Source organism: Cyprinus carpio, chromosome B4, assembly GCF_018340385.1.
Source record: "Cyprinus carpio isolate SPL01 chromosome B4, ASM1834038v1, whole genome shotgun sequence".
NCBI lineage: Eukaryota > Metazoa > Chordata > Actinopteri > Cypriniformes > Cyprinidae > Cyprinus > Cyprinus carpio.
In genome coordinates this window covers 6,239,729-6,266,680 of record NC_056600.1, presented here as the reverse complement: position 1 = coordinate 6,266,680, position 26,952 = coordinate 6,239,729, and the positions used below count along the sequence as shown (strand labels likewise).

At 40.3% G+C, this 26,952-nt stretch overlaps 1 protein-coding gene across 16 annotated transcripts in view; it reads left to right on the top strand.

The window, feature by feature from the left end:
• Positions 1–26,952, top strand: part of LOC109071192 (serine/threonine-protein kinase WNK1-like) — a 70,270-nt gene that overhangs the window by 32,997 nt on the left and 10,321 nt on the right. For 3 of the 16 annotated variants that reach the window (XM_042721714.1, XM_042721715.1, XM_042721722.1), the window contains exons 4-29: positions 444–664; positions 2,189–2,346; positions 6,655–6,743; positions 7,998–8,217; positions 8,291–8,594; positions 8,676–8,860; positions 10,983–11,240; positions 12,219–13,514; positions 15,076–15,153; positions 15,365–15,400; positions 16,057–16,203; positions 17,177–17,404; positions 17,745–17,812; positions 17,953–18,109; positions 18,207–18,323; positions 18,505–18,612; positions 18,695–18,749; positions 18,830–18,964; positions 19,235–20,316; positions 21,437–21,517; positions 22,651–22,737; positions 23,607–23,643; positions 23,771–23,841; positions 23,935–24,431; positions 24,526–24,728; positions 25,482–25,682. In XM_042721714.1, the coding sequence (XP_042577648.1) occupies positions 444–664; positions 2,189–2,346; positions 6,655–6,743; positions 7,998–8,217; positions 8,291–8,594; positions 8,676–8,860; positions 10,983–11,240; positions 12,219–13,514; positions 15,076–15,153; positions 15,365–15,400; positions 16,057–16,203; positions 17,177–17,404; positions 17,745–17,812; positions 17,953–18,109; positions 18,207–18,323; positions 18,505–18,612; positions 18,695–18,749; positions 18,830–18,964; positions 19,235–20,316; positions 21,437–21,517; positions 22,651–22,737; positions 23,607–23,643; positions 23,771–23,841; positions 23,935–24,431; positions 24,526–24,728; positions 25,482–25,682 (6,119 nt within the window). Of the gene's footprint in view, positions 1–443; positions 665–2,188; positions 2,347–3,153; positions 5,549–6,654; positions 6,744–7,997; positions 8,218–8,290; positions 8,595–8,675; positions 8,861–10,982; positions 11,241–12,218; positions 13,515–15,075; positions 15,154–15,364; positions 15,401–16,056; positions 16,204–17,176; positions 17,405–17,744; positions 17,813–17,952; positions 18,110–18,206; positions 18,324–18,504; positions 18,613–18,694; positions 18,750–18,829; positions 18,965–19,234; positions 20,317–21,436; positions 21,518–22,650; positions 22,738–23,606; positions 23,644–23,770; positions 23,842–23,934; positions 24,432–24,525; positions 24,729–25,481; positions 25,683–26,800; positions 26,894–26,952 lie in introns of those variants that run through there. The other 13 variants (XM_042721710.1, XM_042721719.1, XM_042721711.1 and 10 more) reach the window with 11 other exon arrangements.

Sequence of the window (26,952 nt, the reverse complement as noted above, 5' to 3'; positions counted from 1 at the left end):
ATCCAGCTCCCCCTGTATTGGTGCCTGAACTGAGTAGATTGTTGTAATGAGGATTACAAGGCCAAATCCTGGCTATGGCTTGGCTCCAAGATTTGATTAGGCCAAGCTAATCTAACGAAAGTGCTGTACCGCCTTCTTCACACGCTGTTGTCCTCTCTATCTGGGACTCATAGATGAGAATGCAGCTGTCCGTATGGATGCTTCAAAGACCCAGACCCATCATCTTGTAATCAATTAATTCTCCCTAATCCTCATATGAGCTGTTGAGTAGAGAGTTTTCTCATTGTTTTTCATTTCATTAGTTGAAACTGTCTATTCAAGACATAATCGCCAAACCTGGAGACGTGTATCATCTTCCGTTGATACATCTGCTATTTGTTTTCACTCTGTCAGGGTCTAGTGAAGAAGAACATAGTGATAATTCTCAACTCTTTGTTCCTCAGGTATCTGAAGCGCTTCAAGGTGATGAAGATAAAGGTGTTGCGGAGCTGGTGCCGACAAATCCTGAAGGGCCTGCACTTCCTCCACACCAGGGCTCCTCCCATCATTCACCGGGACCTTAAGTGCGACAACATCTTCATCACCGGTCCCACCGGCTCCGTTAAGATTGGCGATCTAGGCTTGGCCACCCTCAAGCGCACATCATTCGCTAAGAGTGTCATAGGTACGACCCAGTGCTAGAACTTTCTTGCTTTCCCCACCTCCCAAGTCAGTTCACCATGGTGTATACAATCCAAAATATGTATCATGTCACTGCTTGTCTTTTCAATGATAAGGTGAAATTGGGAAGGTGGGGCATTTGCTGTCAGTTACGCTCAGATATGTAAGGCATGCTGTAGCTTTGAGCTACACTGTTCACCTTAGACCACAGTTTTCCAGGCAGCCAAGGGTACAAGTTTAATTTGGGGTGGAGATGGGTGGTGGGGGGAGCAGAGGAGAACCTCTTATAAACTGGGGGAACACCTTTAGATCCTGCTGTTTCCCACCTGAAACTAATTGGCCTGTAAATGCAACAGGTGAAAACACTCTAAGTTTCCATTTCGGGTAATATATGCCTTAAGAAAACCAACAAAGCTGCTTGGTGGATAATGCTTTGTTAGTAAGTGTGCTACGGGAATTTTTCGCATCAATATTATCAGAATAAACTCTTTGGTTTGGAACCTGTGGTCTATAATTATTAAAAACCTAGAAATTCTCTTGCTGCCAGTAATGTCTAACATCTTTTTCCAAAGGTTTTCCTGATTGCCTCATCAGTTTTTTCCCCTCTTCCTTTTCAGATGGTTTAGATATTGTGATAAATTTCTTTCTGGATCCCTTCTCTCTGTCTCCTCTAAAATTTACTTTGTTTTCGCCTTTTTTTTCCTTCTGGTTTTTGAGAATTTTTTCCTTTAAACTGTAGGGCTATAATCTCAGCTGGTCTCACTCCACTGTATGGGTTATTTAATGTCCTGCAGTTCATACAGTAAGTATTCTAAAAAAGGGCGAGTAAGTGGTAAGTCAACAAAGCAACCTAATCCAAAACGGAAATATTTCAATATGAATCTGTATGTTAGCTCGTTTTCCTGTGCGAGGCCTTTTAGCACGCGCTAGTGCACGAGAGTCTTCGCTCACTAGCTATGGGCTTGCTCTGTGCTTTAACCTGCTTAACCTTCTCTCTTTACAGGCTAGTAGAAAGGTGAGTCGGTCATGTGTTTTCCATAACTGTGTTGTTGACATAGATCAAGTTCCATAGCTAGTCGCCCACCGCTGTCCGGTATGTCATTTAACGTGTTGGCGGCACGGCCGTGTTGTAAAGATAAACACGGTTTCGAAGCCCATCAATCAGCTCTAAAAGTAACCTGCACCAACGCATGTGCGTCTGGCTTAAATCAACTTCATGTTTGCGAGATGATGCTTGGCTGCTTTGTGCACTAGTCTAAAGAACTGCAATAGAAAATCTAAAGGCCTTGCAGAGAAAAACTGGATTCTTTCACTGCTAAATAACTGAGACCGGTTTTCCCCCTTCCTCTTTTTTTATTTTTCCTTTTCTCCATATCTTTTGCTTCCCCTCTTTCTCTCCTCTCAGGGCCGTACGGAGCAACAGTGCAGTTGTCCTCCTCCTCCTCCTCTCTCCCTTCCTCTCCCCGGCCCTGCTGGGGTGAGTAGAGATCTCAGGCACTGAGAGTTCTGAATGGTTCTTTTGATTTAGGTACCCCTGAGTTCATGGCGCCTGAGATGTACGAGGAAAAATACGACGAGTCGGTGGATGTGTACGCCTTCGGAATGTGCATGCTGGAGATGGCTACCTCTGAGTACCCGTACTCTGAGTGTCAGAACCCCGCTCAAATCTATCGCCGAGTCACCAGCGTGAGTACCCTCGCGCACATCTGCTCACTCTCTGTGCCTCATTCACTTCGGGTGCCTCGTTCTCTCTCCTTCTGATATAATCTTCGCCAGCTCTGTCATTTCACCCACACATTTTTCAGGATTCTGCTTATAAAAAAAATAATTCAATAAAAGAAGCTTGTTCTGTTATGCGCTCGCTGGAACCTGCCCACAGCTGGAGGCGTCACACTATACTTGAGATTATGTAAGCAACATATAACTGTGTCATTCAATGAATGGTTTTGCTTGACGAGGAGTAGGTGGTATGACCAAAATCTTACTTTTATGTAATATTAACAGTGCATATATATCACAATATACATTAATGTTCAAAAGTTTGCTCACCAAGGCTGCTTTTATTTGATTAAAAATAAAATAAAAACAGTAATGTTGTGAAATATGATTTTTCTTTTGTATTGTGATGTATTTTAACACTTAATTTATTCCTTTAATGGCATAGCTGAATTTTTTTGCATCATTACTCTAGTCTTCAGTGTCACATGATCCTTCAGAAATCATTCTAATATGCTGATTTACTGCTCAAGAAACATTTCTTCTTATTATAATTGTTAAAATGGAATTTAATTGAATTAAATATAATTATTTGAGTCAGATCTCCTTTTTTACATTATAAATGTATTTAATGCATCCTTGCTGTATATTAGTATTCATTTCTTTAAAAATATATACATTTTAATATTTATATGGTAATACCTATTTTTGGTTAAGCCAGTGAATTTATTATTTTAGAAACAAAAGGTACATCATCTGATTTAAAAAAAAAAAAAAAAAAAAATTCTATTTACTTTTTTGTTTTGTTTTGTTTTTTGATGGAAATGAAGAAGATTTATAATGAACATCTAAAAAAGTCTGGCATCAGTGCAAAATATAATTTATAAACAAGAGACTCAAATCTTTACAGCTAACATTAAAAAAAAACACTGTTGTGACTAAATTCTGACTGGTTGAGCCCAACTCCTTAAGATTCCTTATTTTGACCAGTTTACTGGTCGTCATACAGCCCAACTTTCTCCTAGACCCACCCAGTAAGAAGTAATTGTCCAAAATTAAAACAGTTGGATATCTGGATATTTTTTTCCCTGCCAGTCGCAATAAAAATTTTGCTTTGATTAAATCAGCTTTACAGCCGTCACTGATATCGGCTTGTGGTGCGTCATGTGTTGACTTTCCATGAAGTCAGTCTCTGGCTCAAACAGTTGCTCTCTCTGGCTTTAATGTAGTTTTGTGTTTGGCTGACTTGGTCTCGTTTGAACTCAAAATATTCGGCAATCAATTTTTTTTTTCAGTTTCTCTTGGATTTATTTATTTCAGATCTCTTTTAAGCCATTGTGATGTAATCGTCATTGAAGGTGCTTAAAAGTGTCCATCTGTTTATGAACATACAATGTTGTCGTCAGAACAATCGAGGTGAATGTCCCTGATAGTACAGTTATATATGAATCCAAGACCATTGTTAGAAGGCTGGAAAAGGCCAGTCATGTTGCTGCAGTTTATAAATTGAATCAGCCTTTCCCTTCATTGATGTCCTTTAATATCATTGGCAGAGAAGAGGAGGGGGGTATAGGGCAGTCATGAGCTTTTTTATTCTCGTTCAGGTCAATAGGGCGATCATATGATGCTGGAAGTTGAAAATATAATCAGCAAAGGCAGAAAACAACTGGCTGAGGACAGTGATAAACCAATGAGGGACTCACCAGTAGGGAGCAGTACTGAGTCTCCATACTGAATCCTCTCCATTTGACTGAATGTTTTTGTTACTCTGGTCATTGAAAAAGTGATTGTAGAAGGTTCTAGAGTTATTTTGTTGAGTCAACATTGTGGTACAGAAAAGTTTGTCTGTTTCTTTTCATCCTCACTCTTGAGTCAGGTGTAGAGGTGTTACCCTTTCCACCTGTTAGCTTTGGAAAGTGCAGAGCACATCCTAGATTTCACCAGTTCTATCCGTCTGTCTGGAAAACTGGCGAAGGCTTTTTAATCTCATGAAATCCAATCGCACAGGCACAACAGTTCACTGAGAGAAGCAATTTAAGCTTTATGCAATCAGAAAGCATTTTAAGCTCAGTGGACCTGAGGTTACCCTCACAGACAGATGTGGGACTTGTCCCATCTAGGCCTAGAGTAAATGCTTTCATTACGATGAAGCGGTTTAGATTTGTTCTTTCTGTCGAAACATCTGCAAACGCTGCCTGTAATCTCGAAGCAGTGACCATGGAGTGGTTTCAGCCTGACCGTTTTACTGAAGTGTTCATGGAATTAGAGCCACTCAGGTTTGACTGCGATGCAGATCTTCCCTTTTATTTTTGTAGTGATTAAAGCAAAGGCTTTAGAAGTTGAGCTGAAATGAATAGCACTGCAGCTGGACAGAGTGTTCCCATTTATTCACTGGAAAATTGGTTTGTTGGCAACAATGGCATTAGATTTTGTGGAGTAAAGTAATGCCAGTATTGTCTATAAATGTACTCTTGCCAAGTATTACACTTCAGAATGTAACTTAACGTTCACAATTTATGCTTACCAGATGATAAAACAGTCCAAAATAAGCCCTTGATCACATTTCGTACCAGAATGTTCACCAGAATATCATAGAAACTCCAGGTGAGCATGAATAAAATTGTAAAAGTCTAGTTTGGATATAATGTCCCAGTCATTTGGCTGCATCTTCCAACCCTTGAAAGTAATTTCAAGATGTGGCATCGAAGGAGTTCAACCAGAAAATAGTATTCTTCAGTATGCTTATGCATCGTTACACTTTGTCGCTTGGGGAGTTGTACAGAGTAGAAGTTGAAGATTGCTTTTGTTCCTTTTCTACATCCACCCCCAGCTGTTCCAGGAGCCTTCCTCTCTCTCTGCTTTGTTAAATACAAAATGATTGCTTCTAATTTTCCGCCTTTGTTAACCGGTAGAAGAGCTGGGGAACAGCATGTATCTGGCTTTAGGGGACCCATTCACAGCGTCCGTAACAAGCTTTTTAAATCACCTTGTTATCGGAATACTTCGTTGTTCTGCCTTAATTCTGTTAGATACTCCGTCATCCTTAACTTTGTTTGGCACTGGAATTTGAGGGGGGTTGCAGACTTATATAAGGAGGTAATGCTGAGATAGGGGGAATAATAGTTCAGGCAGACCACTCTGTAAAGCAACACAGTGTTCCTGGATTTCACTTGTAAGTTTCTTGCACTCTTTTTGTCTTGGGTGGTTTTGACATCTGTAGCTCTATGTTGGCTTTGTTAATTTTAAATGATTTTAAAAGGGTCATTTCACAATTTAAAAAAATATACAAAGCAGGAAAAGTAGCAGAAGATTTTTGTTGAGTAAGATTGATTTGTAATATGTTGGTTTTATCTCATGGTGAAATTTGTTGTTTTCCAATGCTAAAGCTGATGGATGGTAATGAGATTATGTGTTGCTAGAAATCCATTTAGATTTGTAGAGATGGAAGTAAAATTTAATAAAATGAATTAAACATTTACCCCTGAGGTGACCAAAGTTTTGCCTTTATTTTTAAGAGTGAAGTAAGCGATAAATGAACAATAATTAATAGTAAAATTAGCTTTTTTTAGAGCAGAATTTGTACTAGTAGTCTGTGTACCTTCATCTTCCGTTACATATGAAATTTAATTATAATCTATAAAGGAATATTGTGTTAGTGTTTTATGTGTATCTTGATTTAGTTTATATATATATATATAAAAAATGAATAGTTAATTACTGTAAATAATTGGATAAATATGTTGTCATTGTACTAAAGCCAAAATGAAGCTTTAAAATATATTTTGGAAATAATATCAGTTAAAAAAAAATCATAGATTATTCATTATTCATAACTATTCACTTTTCTTCCTTCAAAAACTTCTGGCTTAATAGATTTAAGCATTCCTGATGACTGAAAAGGTAACTTTGTTCAGCAAAATGAATTAATCTGTCAGATAAACAGCTATATTTGGAATGTCACGGGTTTCACTATAATGCAAGCCACATTTATACTTGTGCCATCAAAAAAACACTTATTATTAGTGCTTACTATGGTAGACATCACTATTGCTCATACTTGCAGTTAAGAATCTGAATAAACTCTAAACTTTGGCTCATCTTCTGCCATCTCAAATTGTGTGGTTTGCTGAGAAATCGATCAGATGATTTTCACCTGGCAGGCACTAAAGCACGTAAAGCATGCACCATATGTAGAGTCCCTGTGGAGCTCTAAAGGGATTTCTCTCACAGCACAAAAGACATGTTGATTCAGTGTTCTTTTGTGTTTTTACCCCGCAGGGAGTTAAACCTGGCAGTTTCGACAAGGTAGCCATTCCAGAGGTGAAAGAGATCATCGAGGGATGTATTCGCCAAAACAAAGATGAAAGGTAAGGCTGTGCCTACTACCCACAACATAACTCATTCATCTAGTCATACCTCAGTTCTCAGCGACATGTGCCATGAACTCGTGCGTGTATATTGCAATCTTTAGGCATATGGTCCTCCATCTAGAATGTGAATAGTAGCAGTAGATAAGTGGTTTCCCACACGCTGTTTTGGAAAAATTCCAGCAACAAGCCACTCTGTGAAATGTATCTGTGATCATGCCAAGCCAGCGAAGAGTGTGCTGTGTCCTCACGCCACAGAAAAAACAAGTCCAACTACCTAAATGTCCAAGCCAAAAAATCTTGATTTCGTACTTTGCATGCATATTGCATTTTAGCTATAATATGTTTTTTAATGATCTTGATCACCATCTGAAGTATTTATCCTAATAATTTGTGGAAAGTCATAAAGCTGATACTCTGTTTTGCTTCAGTGCATTAAAAAATTGAATGGAAAATCACAAACAGCGTGTCGAGCGTAAGGTGAGACGACGTCTGATGTTCTGCTGATGAAGCACTGGAAAAGCTGATGTCTACTATATCCAGCTAATCAACAGTGCCCACTTGAGATTTTTTTCCCTGAGGTCTGACTTGGTAAAAAGATTGTGCAGTCTTATCTTTTACCCTTATATCTATCGTTCCATGCAGGTGACGTGAATCAGCTCTTTTTAAACGTGTTGTAATTAGTCAAACCCTGTACGTACATCCTGTGTGGTTTCATTTGTTAATATATGCACATTTTATTTGGAGTTCGTGTTAAACATTCAGAGATTTCCTCTTATGTCTCCTCTTGTTGGGTTGTGAATTGAGAATGAGTTTGTTCCGTGGAATCAAATGCAACAGGATAGAATGTTGGATAGAATATTTATCGTTACACAACCAGGGATGATGTAGTTTTTTTTTTTCATGACATTCATGCAACCTCACAGAATGGCGGCAAGTTATCAAACTTTATGTGTGGAGAGTTCTGAAACCCAGTAAACATCCATTTGATCATGAGACACTCAAATTCAAGTCAGGTCCTTGATATTTTTAGTTTATTTTGCTTGGCTTTGCCTATCTTGAATCGTTCAGTGACTCTTTTATTAATTCATCCTGGACAACCCCAGTGTTCCAACTTGTGCCTCCAAATTAGATAATAAATGTGATCTGGTTGATCGTTGTGAGCCACGTGCTTCTTAATTTATTTTATTGATCGGCTGTCCTTATTTAACGTCTTTGCCTTGTTTGCTTATCATTTTGCCTCTTGCTTAACAGATACGCCATCAAGGACCTTCTGAACCATGCCTTCTTCCAGGAGGAGACTGGGGTGCGGGTGGAGCTGGCTGAAGAGGACGATGGGGAGATGATTGCCATAAAGCTCTGGTTGCGCATTGAAGATGTCAAGAAATTGAAAGGCAAATACAAAGACAACGAAGCCATCGAGTTTTCCTTCGACCTCCATCGGGACGTGCCAGAAGATGTGGCTCAGGAAATGGTGGGTTTATCAACGATTCTCTGAATCAGATATAGCACATGTAGATGGTAACATATGCTATGTTTAAATACAGGTTGAGTCGGGCTATGTTTGTGAGGGCGACCACAAAACCATGGCCAAGGCCATCAGAGACCGCGTGTCCCTGATCTGCCGCAAACGAGAGCAAAGACAGCAGGTGCGAGCCGAGCAAGAGAAACGCAAGCAGGAGGAGGAGCAGAAGCAGTTGTCCAGCGAGTCTTTAAAAAACGTGTCCGGCTCTCAAGGTTCTGCACAGAGCCAGTGTGGTTCCCAGCCTCCGACTCCTGGCCTCGTCCAACCCGAGTGTGAGGAGCCTGATGTAGACCAGCAGCATCAGTACATGCAAAGTGGAATGACCTGTAAGTGTTAGATGCAATCTATCAGTCCATCATCCTACCTGTCATTTCCTATTTAATTATGAATGTCATATATTTTCCCAGTGGCTGACAGGACACTTGACAGTGGTCAGGGTTCATCCGTGTTCTCAGAACCTCACCTCAGCCAGCTCAACATGTCGTATAGTTCTCCTGGCGCGTCGCAACCCCAGCAGGTGCCTGGACAGGCCGCCTACCCTCCCAGCTCTCAAGCTCCACAACAGCACACCGCATACCCCCAACAGCCCATGGTAAGTCACAGAAGAAGAAGGGCCAAAGTCAAGAACTCAACACCTAATTGCAGGTTCAATGTAGCAGGTCACATAGTTGCATCCTTAATCTGTTTTTTGCAACTGATGCCTATTGACGAATTCCACATGACATTCTATAAGCATTTTCTAGCCAAAATGATGATCAGTGTACCATACTAAACTTCACAAAAGATTCACTGACGCTGATGATGTTTTTTTTTTTTAATTAAACACATCAATTACAAGATGGATGAGTTTTTGGGCAGGGGAAGTTTTTGTTTATTATGAGATATATATATATATATATATATATATATATATATATATATAGCATAATAACAATAACAGTGACAATAAGATGGAAAACAAGAAACTAGGTTGTTAAACGCACTCAGGAAAACATGTTTCTATATGGTAGTGTACGCTTGGTCTTATTATTGACAGGTTAGTTTAACAAATCATGTGGCCACATGTTTATCTTCAGTTAGAATCTATTTAGTTCAAATGTCTCCCATAATATTTCATGTTGTGCAAAGGTAAAAACGCAATGAAGCAGTACAGATATGATCTTTCGAGAATTTGTGTAGCCTTGATTGAGTAACAAATGAATCATGAATCAATGTTCAATTGTTGTTTGACTTTTGAATATGATCTCTTTGTGGTTGCATGTATTTATCTTTGGAGTTTGATGATGGTTTGTTATTATCAGACACTAAATGAATGATGCATGAGAAAGGAAAGCAAAGCCATAACGTCTACACTCTAAATGGGTTTGATTCTTTTCATACAGCCTCTTTGTCTCGCTTTTTCTTTATTTTCTGACTGCCAAGTATATTTCCACTTCCCACGTGTACTTGAGCTGCCGCTCCCTCTTTATCCTCTTTGCATTTTAATACATTCTTTGGGTTACTTCTCCTTATTTCTTTTTGTTTCATGTCAGTATTTTTGATTCCTCCCAAAAAGAAATTGCCTTGTAGCAGTATATCATGCTGTGCAGACTGGTGGGCATTCATCACTTCCTGGATGGTTGTTTTCGCCATCCTGGGCACCTAAACATGATCATTTCAGTACATCAGCGTCACGTCATTCATAGAGGGCATTGTGTGGATCTTTCTCAGGGTTGTTTTTTTTTTTTTAGCAAGTTTCACATCTCTTCTTACTCATTCGTTTTGAATTAGTTTGCATAATTTTCCAAAGAGCCTGAAACACTTTAGTCATAAGCACACACCTTGATGTCAAAGACTCTCTATTACTCTAATTGTCTGTAGGTGCGACATCTAATGATTTACTTTTATTATTAATAAAGACCGGCTGACTTGCTGGTTAGTTCCAACTCAATGTCTGCATGGCACTGATGACTGTTATTGTACATTTGTTTTTGTTTTTCTATTTTTATACCCAGTGTGCTGTTTGTGGTCCTTGTTTTTGCTGTCCATATTCTGTACATACTTCTTTTTATGCTGTTCTATATCATAAAACATCTCAGAGGAACGATTTTCTGCGATGTTTTCATGGACTTTGCTAACCTCAGTTTGTATCCGTTGTCTACATGGTAGACTGTCGATGCTGTAGATTTCTTGGAGTCTGGATGCTGCTTAAGCAGTGACAATGTCATTTTTAGTGCCATTTCTTTAGTTTTTAGCCATATATTTTCCAGTTATTAACACACCAAGTTTCTTTGTAACAACATGCAACCTGATCAATCTCAGATCAGGTTAGACAAGTATTAATTTAATCTCAAAATCTGCTCACAATTCATGATTCATGAATCAGGTATTGATATTGTCACATGCAATTATATCATAGCATAAATGTTTTTGTTACTGATAACACATGTTGGTCATTGTAAAACTATGATGATAAATCATCAGTTGAACCAGGCTCATTCTTTTGGTCTGACTCGACAGCAGATGTTAGATTTAATCAACATGTAACCTTTGTATGTAGGTCAAAGTTTGTTGTAGATCAATGTCTTTTTATATTTGTGTAGCATCTTAGAATGCAATGTTAATATTTAATCTTGTATCAAATGTTTCGTTGTAGTTTTCTTTTGGTTATTTGGCTTTTTGTGTCATTTGTGTTCCATTGTGGTTAATAGTCAATTCCCCTCCTTCACCTGCAGCCTCCTCCACCTCTTCCCCGTCGTCGTAGCATGTCTGTTTGCGTGTCCTGCTTTTCTACCACCTCTGCTCTATCGTGTCCTCCCAAGCTACCTTCCACCCCTCCTCCAGTCGCATCAGCCCCACTCTCGCCCCGGCTGGGGAGGCCAGATGGGGAGACGTTTGCGGGCCGACTGTCCAAAGCACTGGAGAGTGTCCTGCCCCTTCACTCAGCCCCGCCCCGTCGCCGTGCCAGTCTCCCAGCAATCTTTGCCAGTCCTGTATGTTAGTATCTCCCAGTGAACCAGGATTCTCCTTCTGTGCTGGACTTGGGTACAACATGGGTATCTGTGAAATAAAATAAGACGACAAAACAAGCTAAAAGAGTTTTGGGAGAACAAATATAAATTTAAAATTATGCAGTACAATTAAATTGTTTTCAGGGGCAAAGGTGGGATCTAAAAATGAAATTGCATCCTTCTACATTATTAAGTCAAAGTAAGCTATTCAGAATCCAAAAACATTCAATTTAAGCCTGACAATCTCTTAAGTGTTGAGTGTTAACATTAAAACCATTATTGGACTTTAAAATGCAAACTGTAGTTTTTTTTAAGTCTGTCTAGTCCCCAGCTGATGTTTGTCTCCTAGGAATGTAAGGATTAAGCTAGCAAAAAGTGGCGTGTTATGAATAATGCAGTTTCACAAAATAGCCATTATGTAATATATCAAGTATAGATAGCTTGTTTATATCTTTTCTTGTATGTCAAAGGTTCATATTTGCTTTTCCCCCCTTCACTTGAGCCAATAATCTAATAATAAATCATTGATCTGATGAGTTCTAAATCTTGAGAATATGAGGGGTTGACCACAGGTCAGTTTTGAGCATATGAAGACATATTAAAGTCCTTTCCAGATAACCCATGTTACCCTGGCACACTCGGCTGGAACCCTGTGCTCACATTAAATACAGATTGGCATGAAATGCAATCATTAAAAATGGTTCCTCGGCCCCACAACCTGTAAGGCATCTGTATTTAATTGTAAATCTGTCACTGTCATGTTTCAACACCTTATTTAACAGTTAAACATCTCTTGGCTTATTCCTTATGTCATCTTTGCCTGATTGGATGAATATTATCTACTGTGTTTTCACGTGTCTTTTTTTTAATTTTCTCTCTCTCTTTCTCTTGCTTTGTGAATTTTGTGATGCTGCTTTTTCTACTTCCTCACAAAGATGCTGTATGTTATTGTCACTGCAGCCGCAATCAGCGAGTCAGCCGTACGGTGGAGGAGGCTCAGGTCTGGTCGAGCCCCCGCTCTTTTTCCCCACCATCCCGGAACGGCCCATCTCGTTCTCCCCCCCGCCATCTTGCCCACCTAAAGCTTTCAACGTGCAGCGCCGCAAGAGCACCTCCATCCTGGAGGCCCACACGCGTCACTTCCAGCCCGCCTACCATCGTAGCTATGGCAGCGGCCTACATCCGTTTTCTGGCATGGAAGCTCTGGGCCCCGGCGTTGAACCCTCCCTGTTCATGATGCATGGTATGGCGCCTCAAAGATTGGCTGAGCCACTGCACCTACAGCCCCCAGCAGAGTCACTATATGGATATAAGGACGTGAGAGCAGAGCAAGAGGAGGCTGTACGCAGACTCAGTCTCAACCAGGCTGCACTAATGGACCATCTGGAAGCCATGGCCTATAGTGGCTACCCTATGACTGCACAGCAGCTAAGCCACATCAGCTTCCATCAGCAAATGCAGGTCGCTGCTGCTGCTAGCTTGGCCTATGAGACTCAATCACAGCCTGGGCCAGCTTACCTACACCCTCATGTTCAGAGCCACATGCGCTTGACCCACAGCCCCATCCCGCAACTGCCTCCCATGAGTGTGTCTAGCTCTGCCTCTGCACCGCAGCAAACCACAGCTGCAGATCCAGTGTATCAGACCCACTCGTTTCCCCATTCCGCACCACCCGTCTTGGCTCATACATCCGAGCCGAGCACCGCCTTTGAATTCCACATGCACAACCTCCAGGCGGACCCAGCCATGCTGGCGTCGAGACTCTACCGAGCCCGCCGGGGATCCATGGACCTTAACCTAGAGGAACCGACTGGCAACCTGGGCTTGTGTGGACGACTACAGCCTGTCACTGAAGAACTATACAGCTATGTGAGCCCGGAGCTGCCCCTTCCCCCGGGCAGCCTGCTTCTCCATGGACCTAAAGAACTCAGTCCTGAACCTTCAAGTGACTCTATGACCTCCTCTGATGCTGGGGAGTTCCACTCGCCTCCGCCTCATCAGTTGTACCAACTTCAAGACTGTTCCGCTGCTCAATCCATCCCACAAACTTCTTACTACAAAACAAATGGAGGGAGTAACATCAGCGAAGGACACCCACCCAGTCAGACAACATTTCTGTTTGTTCCACCTTCTGAATCGTCCACCGTTCCGTCCTCGCACATCACTGCTCTGCACAGTACTTGGGCCCGTCAACCATCCCTTCCACCGGACCTCACATACCACGAGCCTGCCTTGTCCCATCAGGGCGCTACCTTGGTACCTAGAAATACTTGTTCTCGTCCACCTTTCCCCAGCACTCCCTGTCTCTATCTCAGTTACCTGATTTTTTTTTTCTTTTTTTAGTCCTGTGGTTGTGGTTTTAACCCTCTCCAGCCATAATTTAGGGCTCAGAAAGGTTCATAAAGGTGCATTGAGCTAAATGCATAAACCTGCTCTTTAAATCCCCTTGTGCAAACACATTTCTGTGTCTTCCATTGGACGGTGTGATTTCTTTTTATTTCCATAGATTTTTCATTTCAGATGCACTTTGTAAGTATTATTTTGTGTGTATGTTCATATAATGGTGTATATGATACTTGTGTGTTTGCACAGATATTGTGTAATGCTACATATCTGTAGATGGCATACAAATCTGAAGTTTTGATTGCCTCTTTCAAATTATTCTAATGATAAAGGTCAATGTTCAACACTCGAAATATCTGTTTTTTAAAGGATTTGAAGATACTTAAAAAGGCTTGAATGCAGGATTTGTATGACCAAACACACAGACACATACAACACAAAGAGGGGGTTTAGACAGGTTTGCTTGTCTCTTAAGGTTCCTCTAATCTTCCTTACAAAAAAATCGTGTTTTTTGGTTGTATTCTAACTTAACAGCTGCTTTTTAGATCTGCTGCTACATCATAGTTGGCTGGAAATGGTTAAAACGGTTCTTAGTGACTTTCAGTTTTCAATTTTGTCTTTGTCAAGGACACCAGTCGAGAAACAACCTACCAGCACAAGAACTCAACATTTGTTGACTACTTTTAGGATGTTAACATAAGTCATCTTTTAACCCTTAGAAGGCTGGTATTATCAATGTCATCCTGCAGTCTCATTCTCCGTCCCTATTTTCTGCCTCTCTTTATCTTTTGTACCACTGTTATTTTCATCCTCTTATCAGCCAAGGCTCCTTTATTTCCTGCTGCTCCTTAAACCTCTTGCTAATAATGAATAAATTCTTCAGTATAATGCCAAGGTAAGGTGATCTGCATCTGGAGCAACTATACTTGTCTGTATCTCACAGAAAAGAAGTTAAAGGACAAGTATACTTGTAGCTTTCTAAGGGTTGTGTCTGTCAAAACCCTCCATTTGGGGGGGAGTGGTCAAATTGAGCAATGTTAGTGGTCCGGTGTATTTTAGGAGATGCTTTCTTGGTTATACAAACAACTCCACATGCTTCCCTGAGCTTTTTATATATATATTTTTTTTTATAACACTCACCCGAACTACAGAATCATGTAGAGTCACATGCATGAAGCCTACTCACTCCCCGGCTAACACCTGATGTTTGTTTGTCGTTTAATCGTGAGATGTGAGAGGCATACACAAAAAGTGAATGGTGGTCTGAGTGCATTGCTCAGAGTGTTCACACTTTGTGTATGAATGGTCAGTATTTGGAAGTCGTTGTTTTTTGCTGTAGCCACCAACATATTTTGACTTGTCTTTTTTTTTCTTTTCATCTCTCCACCACTGCCATATCTCTTTCTCTCTCTCTGTTTCTCTCTCTCTTTCTCGCCTGCCCCCATATTCCTCTTCATTTTCGTAACGGGTGCAGGTCCCAATCCCCCAGTCCACAAGCGCCATGTCTCTGGTTTCCTGCAGCACCCCATTAGCCGCTTCTGCTTCTCAACAGGTAAGATCAATGTGTCTGACCAATCAGAATCGTTAGCATAAATGAATATCCAATATTGGCCAAGGCAAATAGAGCACTCATTTTCCAAACACTCCAAGACCTTTTTGAGTTTTATTTTTGTTTGCATCTCTCTGGATTCTCTCCTGCGTGTGAAAGCTGTGGACATCACAGGTGGCTTTCTCTTACACTGTGTTGTATTTGTTTCTTATAGTATGGAGGTTACTACGTCCAAGCACTCCCTTCGCAGGTAGAGAAAAACCCCATTCCTCTCTTTCTCTCTCGCCCTCATTTTCTCATTTACCTGCACTTTACTTTGAAGCTCTTTGCCTTGTCGTCTTAAGTTTTGTCATTACATTATTGCATAATGAAGTACTGTAGGTGACAAAATGTTGCTCCGTTTGAATGAGGCTTGAAAAGCCTGTCAATGTCTCAAAGACCGAGGTCAAGATCAATGAGTGTTGAAATTAAAATAAATTTTATTATGTCTATGTTGAGTTGTTCTTCAAAGGTAAGTTATTTAAAGGTGTGGGGCATGACATTCAAATGGGTTTCAAAGTAAGAATGTGAAGCTAGTATGTAAGTTAGTATGTAATTTGTAAGTGCTTATTTTAGTGGTGGGAACACTATCCGGTTAAACTCCTATGGGTTATGGTATTATGCTCTTGTGCAATGCCTTGCCCCATAGACTTGCATGTTAAGGGCGTTACTGTAAATGAAAATGTCAAATTTTTTTTTAGTTTTTACAAATTAAAGGAAGAGACTTTATTTAGATTATTTACATAGGCCTAATAGGATAAGCTGGTTGAGTGCAAACTGCATATGATCCTGAAATGTACTCATTTTCTAAGGCTTGGAGATTGGGATGGAGAGTATTTCATGCCAAAATGCTTACTCTCTTTTTAGGCTGCTGTTCCGCAACAGGCTTCTCTGGGGGCCACATCCCAACCAGGAGTCTCGTTACCCCAACAGCAAGCTCCCCAACAGCTTCCCAGCACTGTGGTTCAGAGCAGCTCCCAGATGCAGGTCCAGCCCGGCCCCCAGCCCACACAGGTACAATCAAATGTGATGTAAGCAAATCAGGCTACAAAGCAAAAATGCTGAAAAAATAATAAATAAAGAAAAAATATATTTTTATTTTTGTATATATATTTAAAAAATATATTTATATTTTATATTATACATATTTAATGATTTATTATGATTAAGTAGTAATGTTAAATATATTTTATAATTTATTATACATGTTTTGCATAATATTATATTGTGTGTGGGCGCAGTTTCATGCAGTTTCATGTTAACTTAGTAAATTACTTCGTAGAAGTTTTTTCTTCTTTTTGTTTGTTTTGCTTTCCCTCTTTTTCTGTTTCAAAACAATGTACAGTCTATCTGTGGCAGTCTCTCTGACTTGCCTCAGCTGTGCTTGTTTGATTAATGTTTTCTGGCATGTTTCTGCCTGTATGTTGCATGGTTGTCAGTTGTGTGGTAATGAGATCAGTCTCTCTGTTCAGTTCCCAATGTTTAGTGCAGAGCTATTGTTTCCCCTTCAGCTGAAAGCACAGGTACTACACTGTAGTGGCACAGAAAATTTGTTTACTTGTGATTTATCAGATGTGGGTTCTGTCACAAATAAATACATTGTGTTATTTGTGTTTGATGTGGTGTTGGATTTGGATTTTATTTTGTGTTGTTGACCATGACAACGTTTATAGGCACTTAGATAAAGGTGCCCCTCCTAACTTAATCTAATAAGCATTTGGCACTTAAATTGGAGTTTGTTTTTCATGTGTGTTTTGCTTGTGGTCGTTGTGATCCACCGTTCACCCCACGGCATACTGTCTCTGTCATGTGGTCTGATCTCGTGATTGTTTGCCTTCGGTTTATTAAGACGGCGCTCTTTTTGCACATAAACTGGCCTTGCCGTCTCCATCTCCCCCGGTCGGTGCTTGCAGACACATTTCCCTCCTCCTCCATCTTCCCAACCACACTGATCTGATCCAGCTACCCCTGTCGTGCTTTCCCCCAGCTTCTCTGCGCGCCAACTATAGCAGTTGCCCCGTTTCCGCAGCAGCCAGTGCCTGAAGCGCTGACATGCCCGGCAGCTGTGCCTGCTCCAGCCACGTCCCCATCAGCGCTGCCACCCCATCTGGCCCAATTGGTGGCGCCTCTAATGACACCTGTGCCAACCATCCACGTGGCCACAGTCCCTTCCCCCACCAAACATCCATGTTTGCCAGCAGACACCCCAGCGCAGGTACCTGGAACAGACCGAACCGGCCCCAAACGCATCAGTGCAGTATTTGTTTGCTTTATAGGGCAAAGCTATTATATTGACATTTCATGCTTATTTTTATCTCTGTTTGTCTGGGAAGCATAGCTCCTTAGCTGTCCTTACGCAGCGTCCTTTCTTTTCTTGGCTGTGAAATAAGATCTGTTTTTTTTTTTTTTTTTTTTTTTTTTAGAAAACACTCAGGCTTTGCTTGAAGCAGTTGTACTTTTTATTTAGACACGCATTGTTATTTTGTCTTCTTTGATCTGATTGTTTGCATCTCTTTCTATTACATTTCCTTTGTTTTTGTTGTTTGCGCTTCCAGACATCTCATAGCGTCTCTCAGACTTTGATGACAGAGCTGTCACAACTCCAAACTCCTGCTGTGGAGAGGTAAGAATCACCATTTAGCAGATTCACAATGTGTTCATCAGTAAATGAAAAACAATGCAAAAACATACAGAGTGGACGCAGATGCAATGTAATGTACTACTAAAGTCGTAATGGTGTTTTCACTTCTTTTTTTCCATTAGTTGTCATTCTGATGTGGCATCTGGGCTCAGTGATGGTAATGAGGGCGTAACGGGTGGCAGGCATGAGGGTCGTTCTGCCAAAAGGCACCAGCGCAGATCAGTACGCAGCCGTTCACGCAATGAAAAAACCTCTAAGGCCAAGCTCAACGTTCTTAATGTATGTCCAACACATTGGCCTTTTTCTTTTATTGTTTTTATAGTTTTTGTGGTGGAAAAAACACGAGATGTTAAATAAAAAATCATGTGTGTTTCAGATATCCAGAATGGGCGATAGAGTTGCGGAGTGTCAATTAGAAACACACAACAGAAAAATGGTGACTTTCAAGTTTGATCTAGATGGCGATAACCCAGAGGAAATTGCACAGATAATGGTAACTTGAAACACCACCTGCATTTTTAATACTGAACAGATATGCTCAATTACCCTGTGATTTCTTTTGATCTTGATCTATGTGACAAAAAGCTGATGTCGATTAAAATTACATTTCTGTTTCCAAAATACACTTTGAGCTGCCAAAACTCATTAAGAAGAGGCATTATGTCATGTTTTAGGTACAAAGTGAATTCATTCTAGAGAGCGAGCGCGAGTCCTTCATCGAGCAGATTCGAGAGGTCATAGAAACAGCAGATGAGAAAGGTGTGGAGAGAGAGTGCAGTCAGGTATGTACCTTGTTGTACTCTTTTTGTGTTGAAGTGATTCTTGTGAACATCACAGTTAACAATGTATCACCAATGATTCCAGACGGTTAGTGATCACGAGCAGCATATGCCCACCACATCTGCACCTCTTGAGCAAGGTAGATCTTACAGTCCCACAATGTAAAGTTAATGTCCCCTTTTAATGATGCATCAGCACTGAAGTCTTTTCCCCTCCCAGGTGTGCCGCCTAGTTCAGCTGCCCAGGTGGTCCACTCTGCAGGCCGAAGGTTTATCGTGAGTCCAGTGCCTGAATCCAGACTGAGGGAACAGTTCTTTAGCTCACCCCAACCCACAATTGAAGAGCCTTCATCCTGTGAGTGTACTATGTGAAATAATGTTATTGGTTAGATAATACATTTATGCATTTAGCAGATGGTGCAAAAGCAATTAGTCAAAGAGACAACAGTATTTGTAATATACAATGCATGGTTTGTTTGACAACTAGATTAGGAAGTAGAAATGCAGAAAATACATTTTTAGATCATTCCTAGTACAAATAGCCTAGACTAGAAGATGTTAGACAACTTATGCAACCGCATATTAATTTCTGTCTTGAATTTTTCTTCTTTATGAACTGTGTCAGATGCACCGCCTGCCTTGGGGCTTTCTATGTCTGCGTCTGCAGTTAGTCTACAGCAGGCATTCTCTGAAATACGCCAAGGCCGTTTTGACCCGGGTCCCAGCACTGCGCCGCCTATGCTCCATGTCTCCATGCCCCCTCTGCTTCCTTTGGCAGCACCCTTGCCTTCTAGCATCGCCCCGGTGGTCCCTCCCACAGTGTCTTCTGAAGTGACCTCTTCACCATCTCTACCCTCTGTCTCCATAAACCCTCCAGGGTCATCGTCTCCTCCTCCTACCCTTCCGGCCTCCTCCGTGACCTTCCCTCCAGCCCATTCGCAACTCCCTCTGCCTCAAAGTCAAGCTGTACCTGCCATCATCAGTGTTATTTCCACACCTTCCTCTCTGCCAGTGCCACCTGTGCCTGCCACCACATCCTTCCCCCAAACTTCAGTCCCCATGCCTGCACCTGCCTGTATTGAAGCCCCGCTCACTCACTCCATGAGTCCTATGGGATCTGTTTCTGGTGGCAGTAGTGAACAGCCGCCCATCACCTCCACTTCAGCTCAGCTCACATCACCGGTCATCCCCACCACAGCCATCCAGACACCGCCGCTCGCACCATCCACCACCCCGGTTATTCCCACTTTAGCTGCTCAGTCACAAGTGCCCACCCTCCAGCCGGTTACCACCAACATACCCGTCGTGCAGCCCACACCCGTGCACAGCCAACCTCAAACCTCCACCGTGCCCAATCAGAGCCATGCACATTGTGTAGAATGTGACAGCGACCCGCAGGGAAAGGGTGTTGATGACATCCAGGCTCTAGATAAAAAGCTGCGTTCGCTCTTCATGGACCTGGGCTCTGGTCCGCCCTCTGCCCAGTCTGATGTCACATCTGACCCCATGGCGGCTGCAAGCATCCCTGGCACCTCCTCTCCAACTGCCTGCGCCACCCCTAGCGGCACCCCTCTCCCTCCCTCTAGTTTACCCCTTAACACCTCCGGTCAGCCCACAGGCTCTCCCATGACATCCATGGGTAATGCCTCCACACCGGTTGGCTACAGTCAGACGACTCCATCCAAAGCACCATTATCAAGATTACCGGTGAGTGACCTATTTGTCAAAAATGCAAAAGGCTGATTTAAAGTTTCTCAAGAAACCTGTCAACATGTATAGGTCATACCACAAAATAAAAGAAAAAAATTTACTATATTTTTACAAAGCAAATAAAGCCTATTTTTAGCACAGTTACGAGTTTTTGAATTGTGGCATTATTTTCATTGAAATTAAAAGTAAACTGTCCCTCAATTGCAAGTGCTATAATGCAAAAAAATTCTCAGTACTAAAATTTGTTACTATATATATATATATATATATATATATATATATATATATGTGTATATATATATTATGTGTATATGTATAATTGATTAAAATAAACTTAATTTAATTATAAATGCAAATAATAATAATAATGTGTCCAGGCAGAATCATTTGCATTACTACAGTTTTTAAAATAATTTAATACTGTTTTCAGTAAGGATATATTAAACTGATCAAAAGATACAGTAAAGATGTTTATAATGTTACAACATTTTAAAATTCTAAATAAATGCTGTTCTTTTGACGTTTTTATTCATCAAAGAGTCCTAAAAAACAAAAACAAACAAAAAAACTTTTAAATGGTAGTAAGTATACAGTGTAGTGTGTATGTATGTATGTATGTATGTATGTGTATATATATATATATATATATATATATATATATATATATATAATGTACATGTAGTACATATGTACATATAGTAATGTACATTTGGGACATAGTTGTCATGAAATGCTATGCAAATAAGTTAGAGATCATGGTGCCAGTTAAAGCAAACACTGTTCTTGTCTTTAACATCACATTTTAACCTCCCTCTCTTAAACCACTAACAGTATTGAAACCTGTATGATTTTAGTCTTATTTTTAAACCCAGTTTCTGCATGGCTGTTGAGAATCATGACTGACAAAATGCATGACATTATAATCCCACATGTATGCCATATAACTCAACTGACACTTTTCTGTAATAGTATAAGAAAGCTCTAGTCACATTTTGAGTACAGCTTTAACCATAACACTCAGTCTTATGCTGCATGTAGCTAGTGGCAGTTCATTGGCACCTCTGCCAGCTCTCAATCTTTACAATGCTTTAGTTTCTCTTCCATCTTCATTCATTAGGTGTTGCCTGTCGGCCCAGATCAGGCTGGCACGCCACCCACAGAGCACCTACCACCCTTCCCAGGACCTTGTTTAACTCAGGTGCCCTTTTCTTCTTTCTCTCTCTGTCTCACTCTGTTTTTATATAGTTGCATTCCTGTAAAACACAAAGAGTAAAGATTTGTAATAGCATAAGAATCAAAGCACTGCATGGCGTAGCTTTCCTTTGAGGCCGGTTAGGAGCATGACCTGTGACACTCAATAACTCAGACTCACTGCTCTTTCTCTTTTTCTCTGCTGTTGACGAGTGGAGAACAGGAAGTTTGTGATTTAAAAAACAACATCACACATGAGGCAGTGTTTTGGCTCACGCTCTGGTTTTATTGGGACTGTAATAAAACCTCAAACTCATTTGTTAATAATATTTTATGAGTTAAAGGAAAGATAAAAGTGTTTTCCTGTCCCCTTGTTAAATTTGAGTTGTTTTACAAAAGCCGTAATTCTAGTTAGCTAAGATAGTTTACAGTTTCTTTTTTATTATTATTGTTATTATTATTATTAAGTGTGTTGACATGCTTTGTTTTGAGCATTGCTTCTGCTCTGACTCTTTGACTTCCCCTTATTGAGTGTAATCTTTCACCCCTAAAACATCAGTTATTTGTTATCTTTTAGCATGTTGTGGATGAAGTTCAATTTCGTTCAGTTCTCAGTTAATCAAAGTCATTCAGACGTTATATAATTTTCCTTGATCCAAATTGAACCCTGCTTGCATTCACGTGATTCTCAGAGAAAATCCTTCCCTTCTGCTTAAGGCGATTCGTACTAAATGCAAGAGACTTTCTCTAATCCTGTAGATTTGATGTGATATTTTTTCATCCATCACTTGTGAATAGAAAACTTACTGTGATAGCACTCAGCCGCAAGCCAACCTGTACAAACCATTTCAGGAACCGCGGTGCATGGACCAATTAAAGGATTTACTCTCCATTTCACAAATATGTAGTGGAACATGAAAGGAAACCTCAGCTTGGATTAAAAGCATTTAGTTCTTCCAGGCAGTGGTCATCTGACCCTGTACTTACTGTAAGAGATCATCTCATGCAGAAGTTAATTAGATACACAGTTCCCCTGCTGTATTTGTGTGCACTTGCCATGAGTAATAAGTGTACGAGTCTGCATGTGTGTGTTTCTTGGGGCTAAGTGAACTTGACTAATTGCCGAAATGGATTATTTAGTCCCAGCAGCCCCTGGAGGATCTGGATGCCCAGCTGAGACGGGCGCTGAGTCCAGAGACTGTCCCAGTCAACAGTGTCACGCACCAGGTACACGCAACACTGACAAGGTTCTGGCCGAAAACACCAGCACACGTGGATTGAGTGCAGGATCTGTCTGATTTGATTTATTGCAGTTAGAGATTCAAAACAGCACCACTGGAAATTTTCATACACCAAGAACAGATAAAAGAAATGGAATAAAAGAATTAGCTCCTCAGCCATCTATCTATCTATCTATCTATCTATCTATCTATCTATCTATCTATCTATCTATCTATCTATCTATTTTTTAAAATCTGTATGTATTTATATTTATCTAATATGATCATATATAATATTTGATTATTTATTAATAGTTTATTATTTTATATATATATATATATATATATATATATATTATATATATATATATATATATATATATATATATATAGATATATATATATATATATATATATATATATAATGATGATAAATAATTATTAATGAATATTAATAAATATTATATATGAATATATTAGATAAATACAAAATACATACCGATTTAAAAAAATTATGGATGGATGGATGGATGGATAGATAGATAGATGTATTAGTGTTGTCAAATGATAAATTGCAATTAATCGCATCCAAAATAAGTTATATATAAATATATTTAATATACAAATATAACAGATTTTTCTAAAATGTATACATGCATGCGTGTGTATTTATATATACATAAATATAAATACACACAGTACACACCCATATATTATGTCGACAAAAACTTTTATTTTGGATGCGATTAATCGTTTGACAGCACTAATATGTGTGTATATGCATATATATTCTACTTGTTTTTTTTGTTGTTTTTTTTATTTGCACATTATCTATAAATGTTGTAATCTGTTTCTAATCCTTTTTCATCCCTGTAGTCATCTATCTCTGGGATGCCACCTGGAGGACAGCCAGGTATGTGCTGCCAATTTTACTTTAATGTGTTCTTTAAACAAACAGTAGGCAGCTAAAAAGTTAAGCCTTTTCTCATATTGCACGGGCTCATTATCAGCTCTGCTTATTAATGATGATTCTCTTTCAGTGCCGTTTTCTCTGGATGATGAGACAGCAGCTGCACCTGCAGCTGAAGGATACACACTGGGACGATTCCAGGTACCTTGAATTTGCAGTGTGATAAAAGGAGCGGGATGGTCATAGTGTTTGAGTATGACAGCAGGTGGCACTCTTGTTCTCACTTTCGTTCAGGTGTCAGCGGCTCCTGATGAGAATGCCCGGCAGGCTCCCATCACCTCCCATGACTCATCCTCCACATCTTCTTCCTCCACCACCACCTCCTCTTCATCATCCTCCTCCACTCTCTCTAGCCCCGAGAACACGCTGCACCGAACCTCCTCTCACCTTAGAGACACGAAAGCAGATGTGGTTGATGGCCTCCCTGCTCTCCCTAACCAGACGACAACCCACCCCCAGCCCACCACCATTGGCCGTTTCCAGGTGACCACCAAGACTGACACAAAGGTGGGCCGTTTCTCAGTGAGCAGAGCACAGGACGAGGCTCCTGTGGCAAGCTTACAACCCCCAGAACCCCAGCCAGGACCTCAAGCCCATCTAGCTTTAGGCAACGGTCCGGCTCAGAGCCCCGGGAGCCTCAACAACTCCATCAGCTCCTACTTCAGCAGCGACAATGACTCAGAGTTTGAAGACGAGGACTTTAAGAAAGAAGTCAGCAAGCTGAGGGAGAAGTATGTTGGGTTTTGATTAATATATTGTAACAGGAAAGTGTAAAATAGTTTACAGGTATGCAGTGTAATTGTGACTTCCTTATTTTCCTCCTAGGCACATGATGGAGAGTCAGGCTCTGTACACGCGGCAGAAGGCAGAGATTGATGCCCTTTTTGCTCGCTTGGGCAAAGCACCTCCCGCTATGGTCAACCCTCCCGTTGTGAACCCAGCTGGCCGCAGACGACGTCACACCAAAAGCAAAAGCAGCAAATCCAGCCGCAGTAGCTCACAGGGAAGCAAGAGTCCTGTACAGCCAGGTATTCACTTGTTCTGCTTTGCCTTTTTGTGCAAATCAGGGGTTGGATTCACAAAAAATTCTTAAGAATTAAATTTTTCTTAACTGATATTGTAGTCTTATTTTCTAACTAAAGAGTAAAGTTAAGAATTTTTTTTTTTTGGGCGGGAATACAGATTTCTTTTTTTCCCAAGTTTGTTCTATACAAAGACAAAACTTGGGAAACTTTTGAAAAATAAATTTGTTTAAAAGCATTGTAAATAGACTCTTAAATTTAAGATGAATGGGTGCCATCAGAATGAGTCCAAACAGCTGATAAAACATCACAATAATCCACAAGTAATCCACACCACTCCAGTACATTGATTAATGTCTTGCGAAGTGAAGATTAGCATGTTTGTAAGAAAATGGAGTGTGGATTATTGGGATGTTTTTATCAGCTGTTTGGACTCTAAATCTGTCAGCACCCATTCACTGCAGAGGATCCACTGGTGTGCAAATGATGCAATGCTAAATTTTTCCAGATCTGTTCTGCTGATTAATAAGAAATATTGGATGACAAGATGTAAGCAGATTTTCATCTTGGGGTATACTATTCCTTCAGTGATTTGTTTTTTTTTTTTTTTTTTTTTTTTTTTTTTTAACTGCATTAACAAAATTTCTTTTATTAGACGATTTTTATGAATTCAGCCCCAGAAACTTCAAATCTGTGTTTGTGTCCTGGCACTGATCAGCGCTTCTATATGTATGTGTGTTTTTGTTGGTGGTCTTACAGCAACCAGCACTTTATCCGCACAGAGCGCTCCCTCTGTGTACCCGCCTCAGCAGGCCTTCCTGGCCCCTGGGGGAATGATAGATGGGGGGAGCAGCCCTCTGCTCCAGTCCTTCAAACCGTCCCCTTCTAATGAGAACCTGTGCTCCACTTACACCAGTGACGGCACACTCTCTGCGCCCAGTTTGTGTGTCACCTCGCAAGGTAAAAATAAAGAAACCTAACACATTAAAGCCCTAAGCTTGACCCTGTGCTTTGTATTTTTTACTATACACAAAGTAACAAAGATAAATTGACATTAGGGGTGGGCAGAAAGCAGAAAAAAACATTCTCACAATTTAGATCTATAACAATATCAGTGTGTGCATATTTTTTAATGTGAATTGCAAAGTAAAACATTGTATTCTTATTTTAACTATTGAAATTAAAAACATTTGTCATCATTACAATGAAATGCGTTTCTAAAAATACAAATATTTTTATAAATCAATCTTAAATTTAATTTAAAAAATCTTTAATTATTTGTATTAAAAAATCTAAACATTGTGGACAATCAAGTATTTTTAATGTAAATAGATTAGATCTCTCTCTTCTTATTTTAAAATGGCAAGCATTTGCTTTGATTTCAGAATAAGGGACAACTTCTTCATGCTTCTCCTTCTTCCTTGCAAATTGATGCCAAAATTATGGTATTTTTGACTAATTTCTACCCGTACATCGCCCACTCCCAAATAACATAGTTTACTATTTTGGTTCTGTCATTTTTGGAAGTTTTAGTCACATAAAGCAGCTCTGGCCTATTTCCTGTGGGTCTTCCAAATTTGAGGAGAAAACTGCAGGATGACACAGTTAGAAGAAACTTGTCTAGCGGTCATCAAAATGTTATTTTCCCCTCTTAATGTTCCTATGATTTTTGTGTTGGATCATATATTGGCCCTATTTGTGGTAGTGCAGGTGAATCAACTCTAAACATAGGAATATTTGCTTTGCATATCTGAGACAGTGCACGCTTTGGTTTGGATGAAGCTGCGGGACTGATGCTTGTGCCTCCAGGGGGCGCTTTTCCTCCCCTTCTTTTCCGTACAGCTCTACGCTCACCCACCCAGGGCCACTCCTCCCCTCCTTCACCTCCTTCACTCTCTGTCAGGAATTCATGGCTTACTGACCTCTGTTATCATTCTCACTGTGTATTTGTGTACGTTTCCTTTCTCTCTCTCTCTGCTATCTGCTCCATCTCTCTCTCTCTCTCTCTCTCTCTCTCTCTCACTGTCTCTTCCTCTTTTCCACCTCTCTCTTTCTCTTTCCCTCTTTTTGTACCACAGGCTGTGTAAAGTTCAGCTGTGGGTCGGAGAGAGTGACCTTCAAACCAGGTGGCAGGAGGACGCGTTTTCTGAGTACGCCCTGCTTGGCTCTTTGTGTGTAACGCTTCTTTTGTCTCTTTCCTACAATGTCATGTGATTAGTTCTTGATTCTG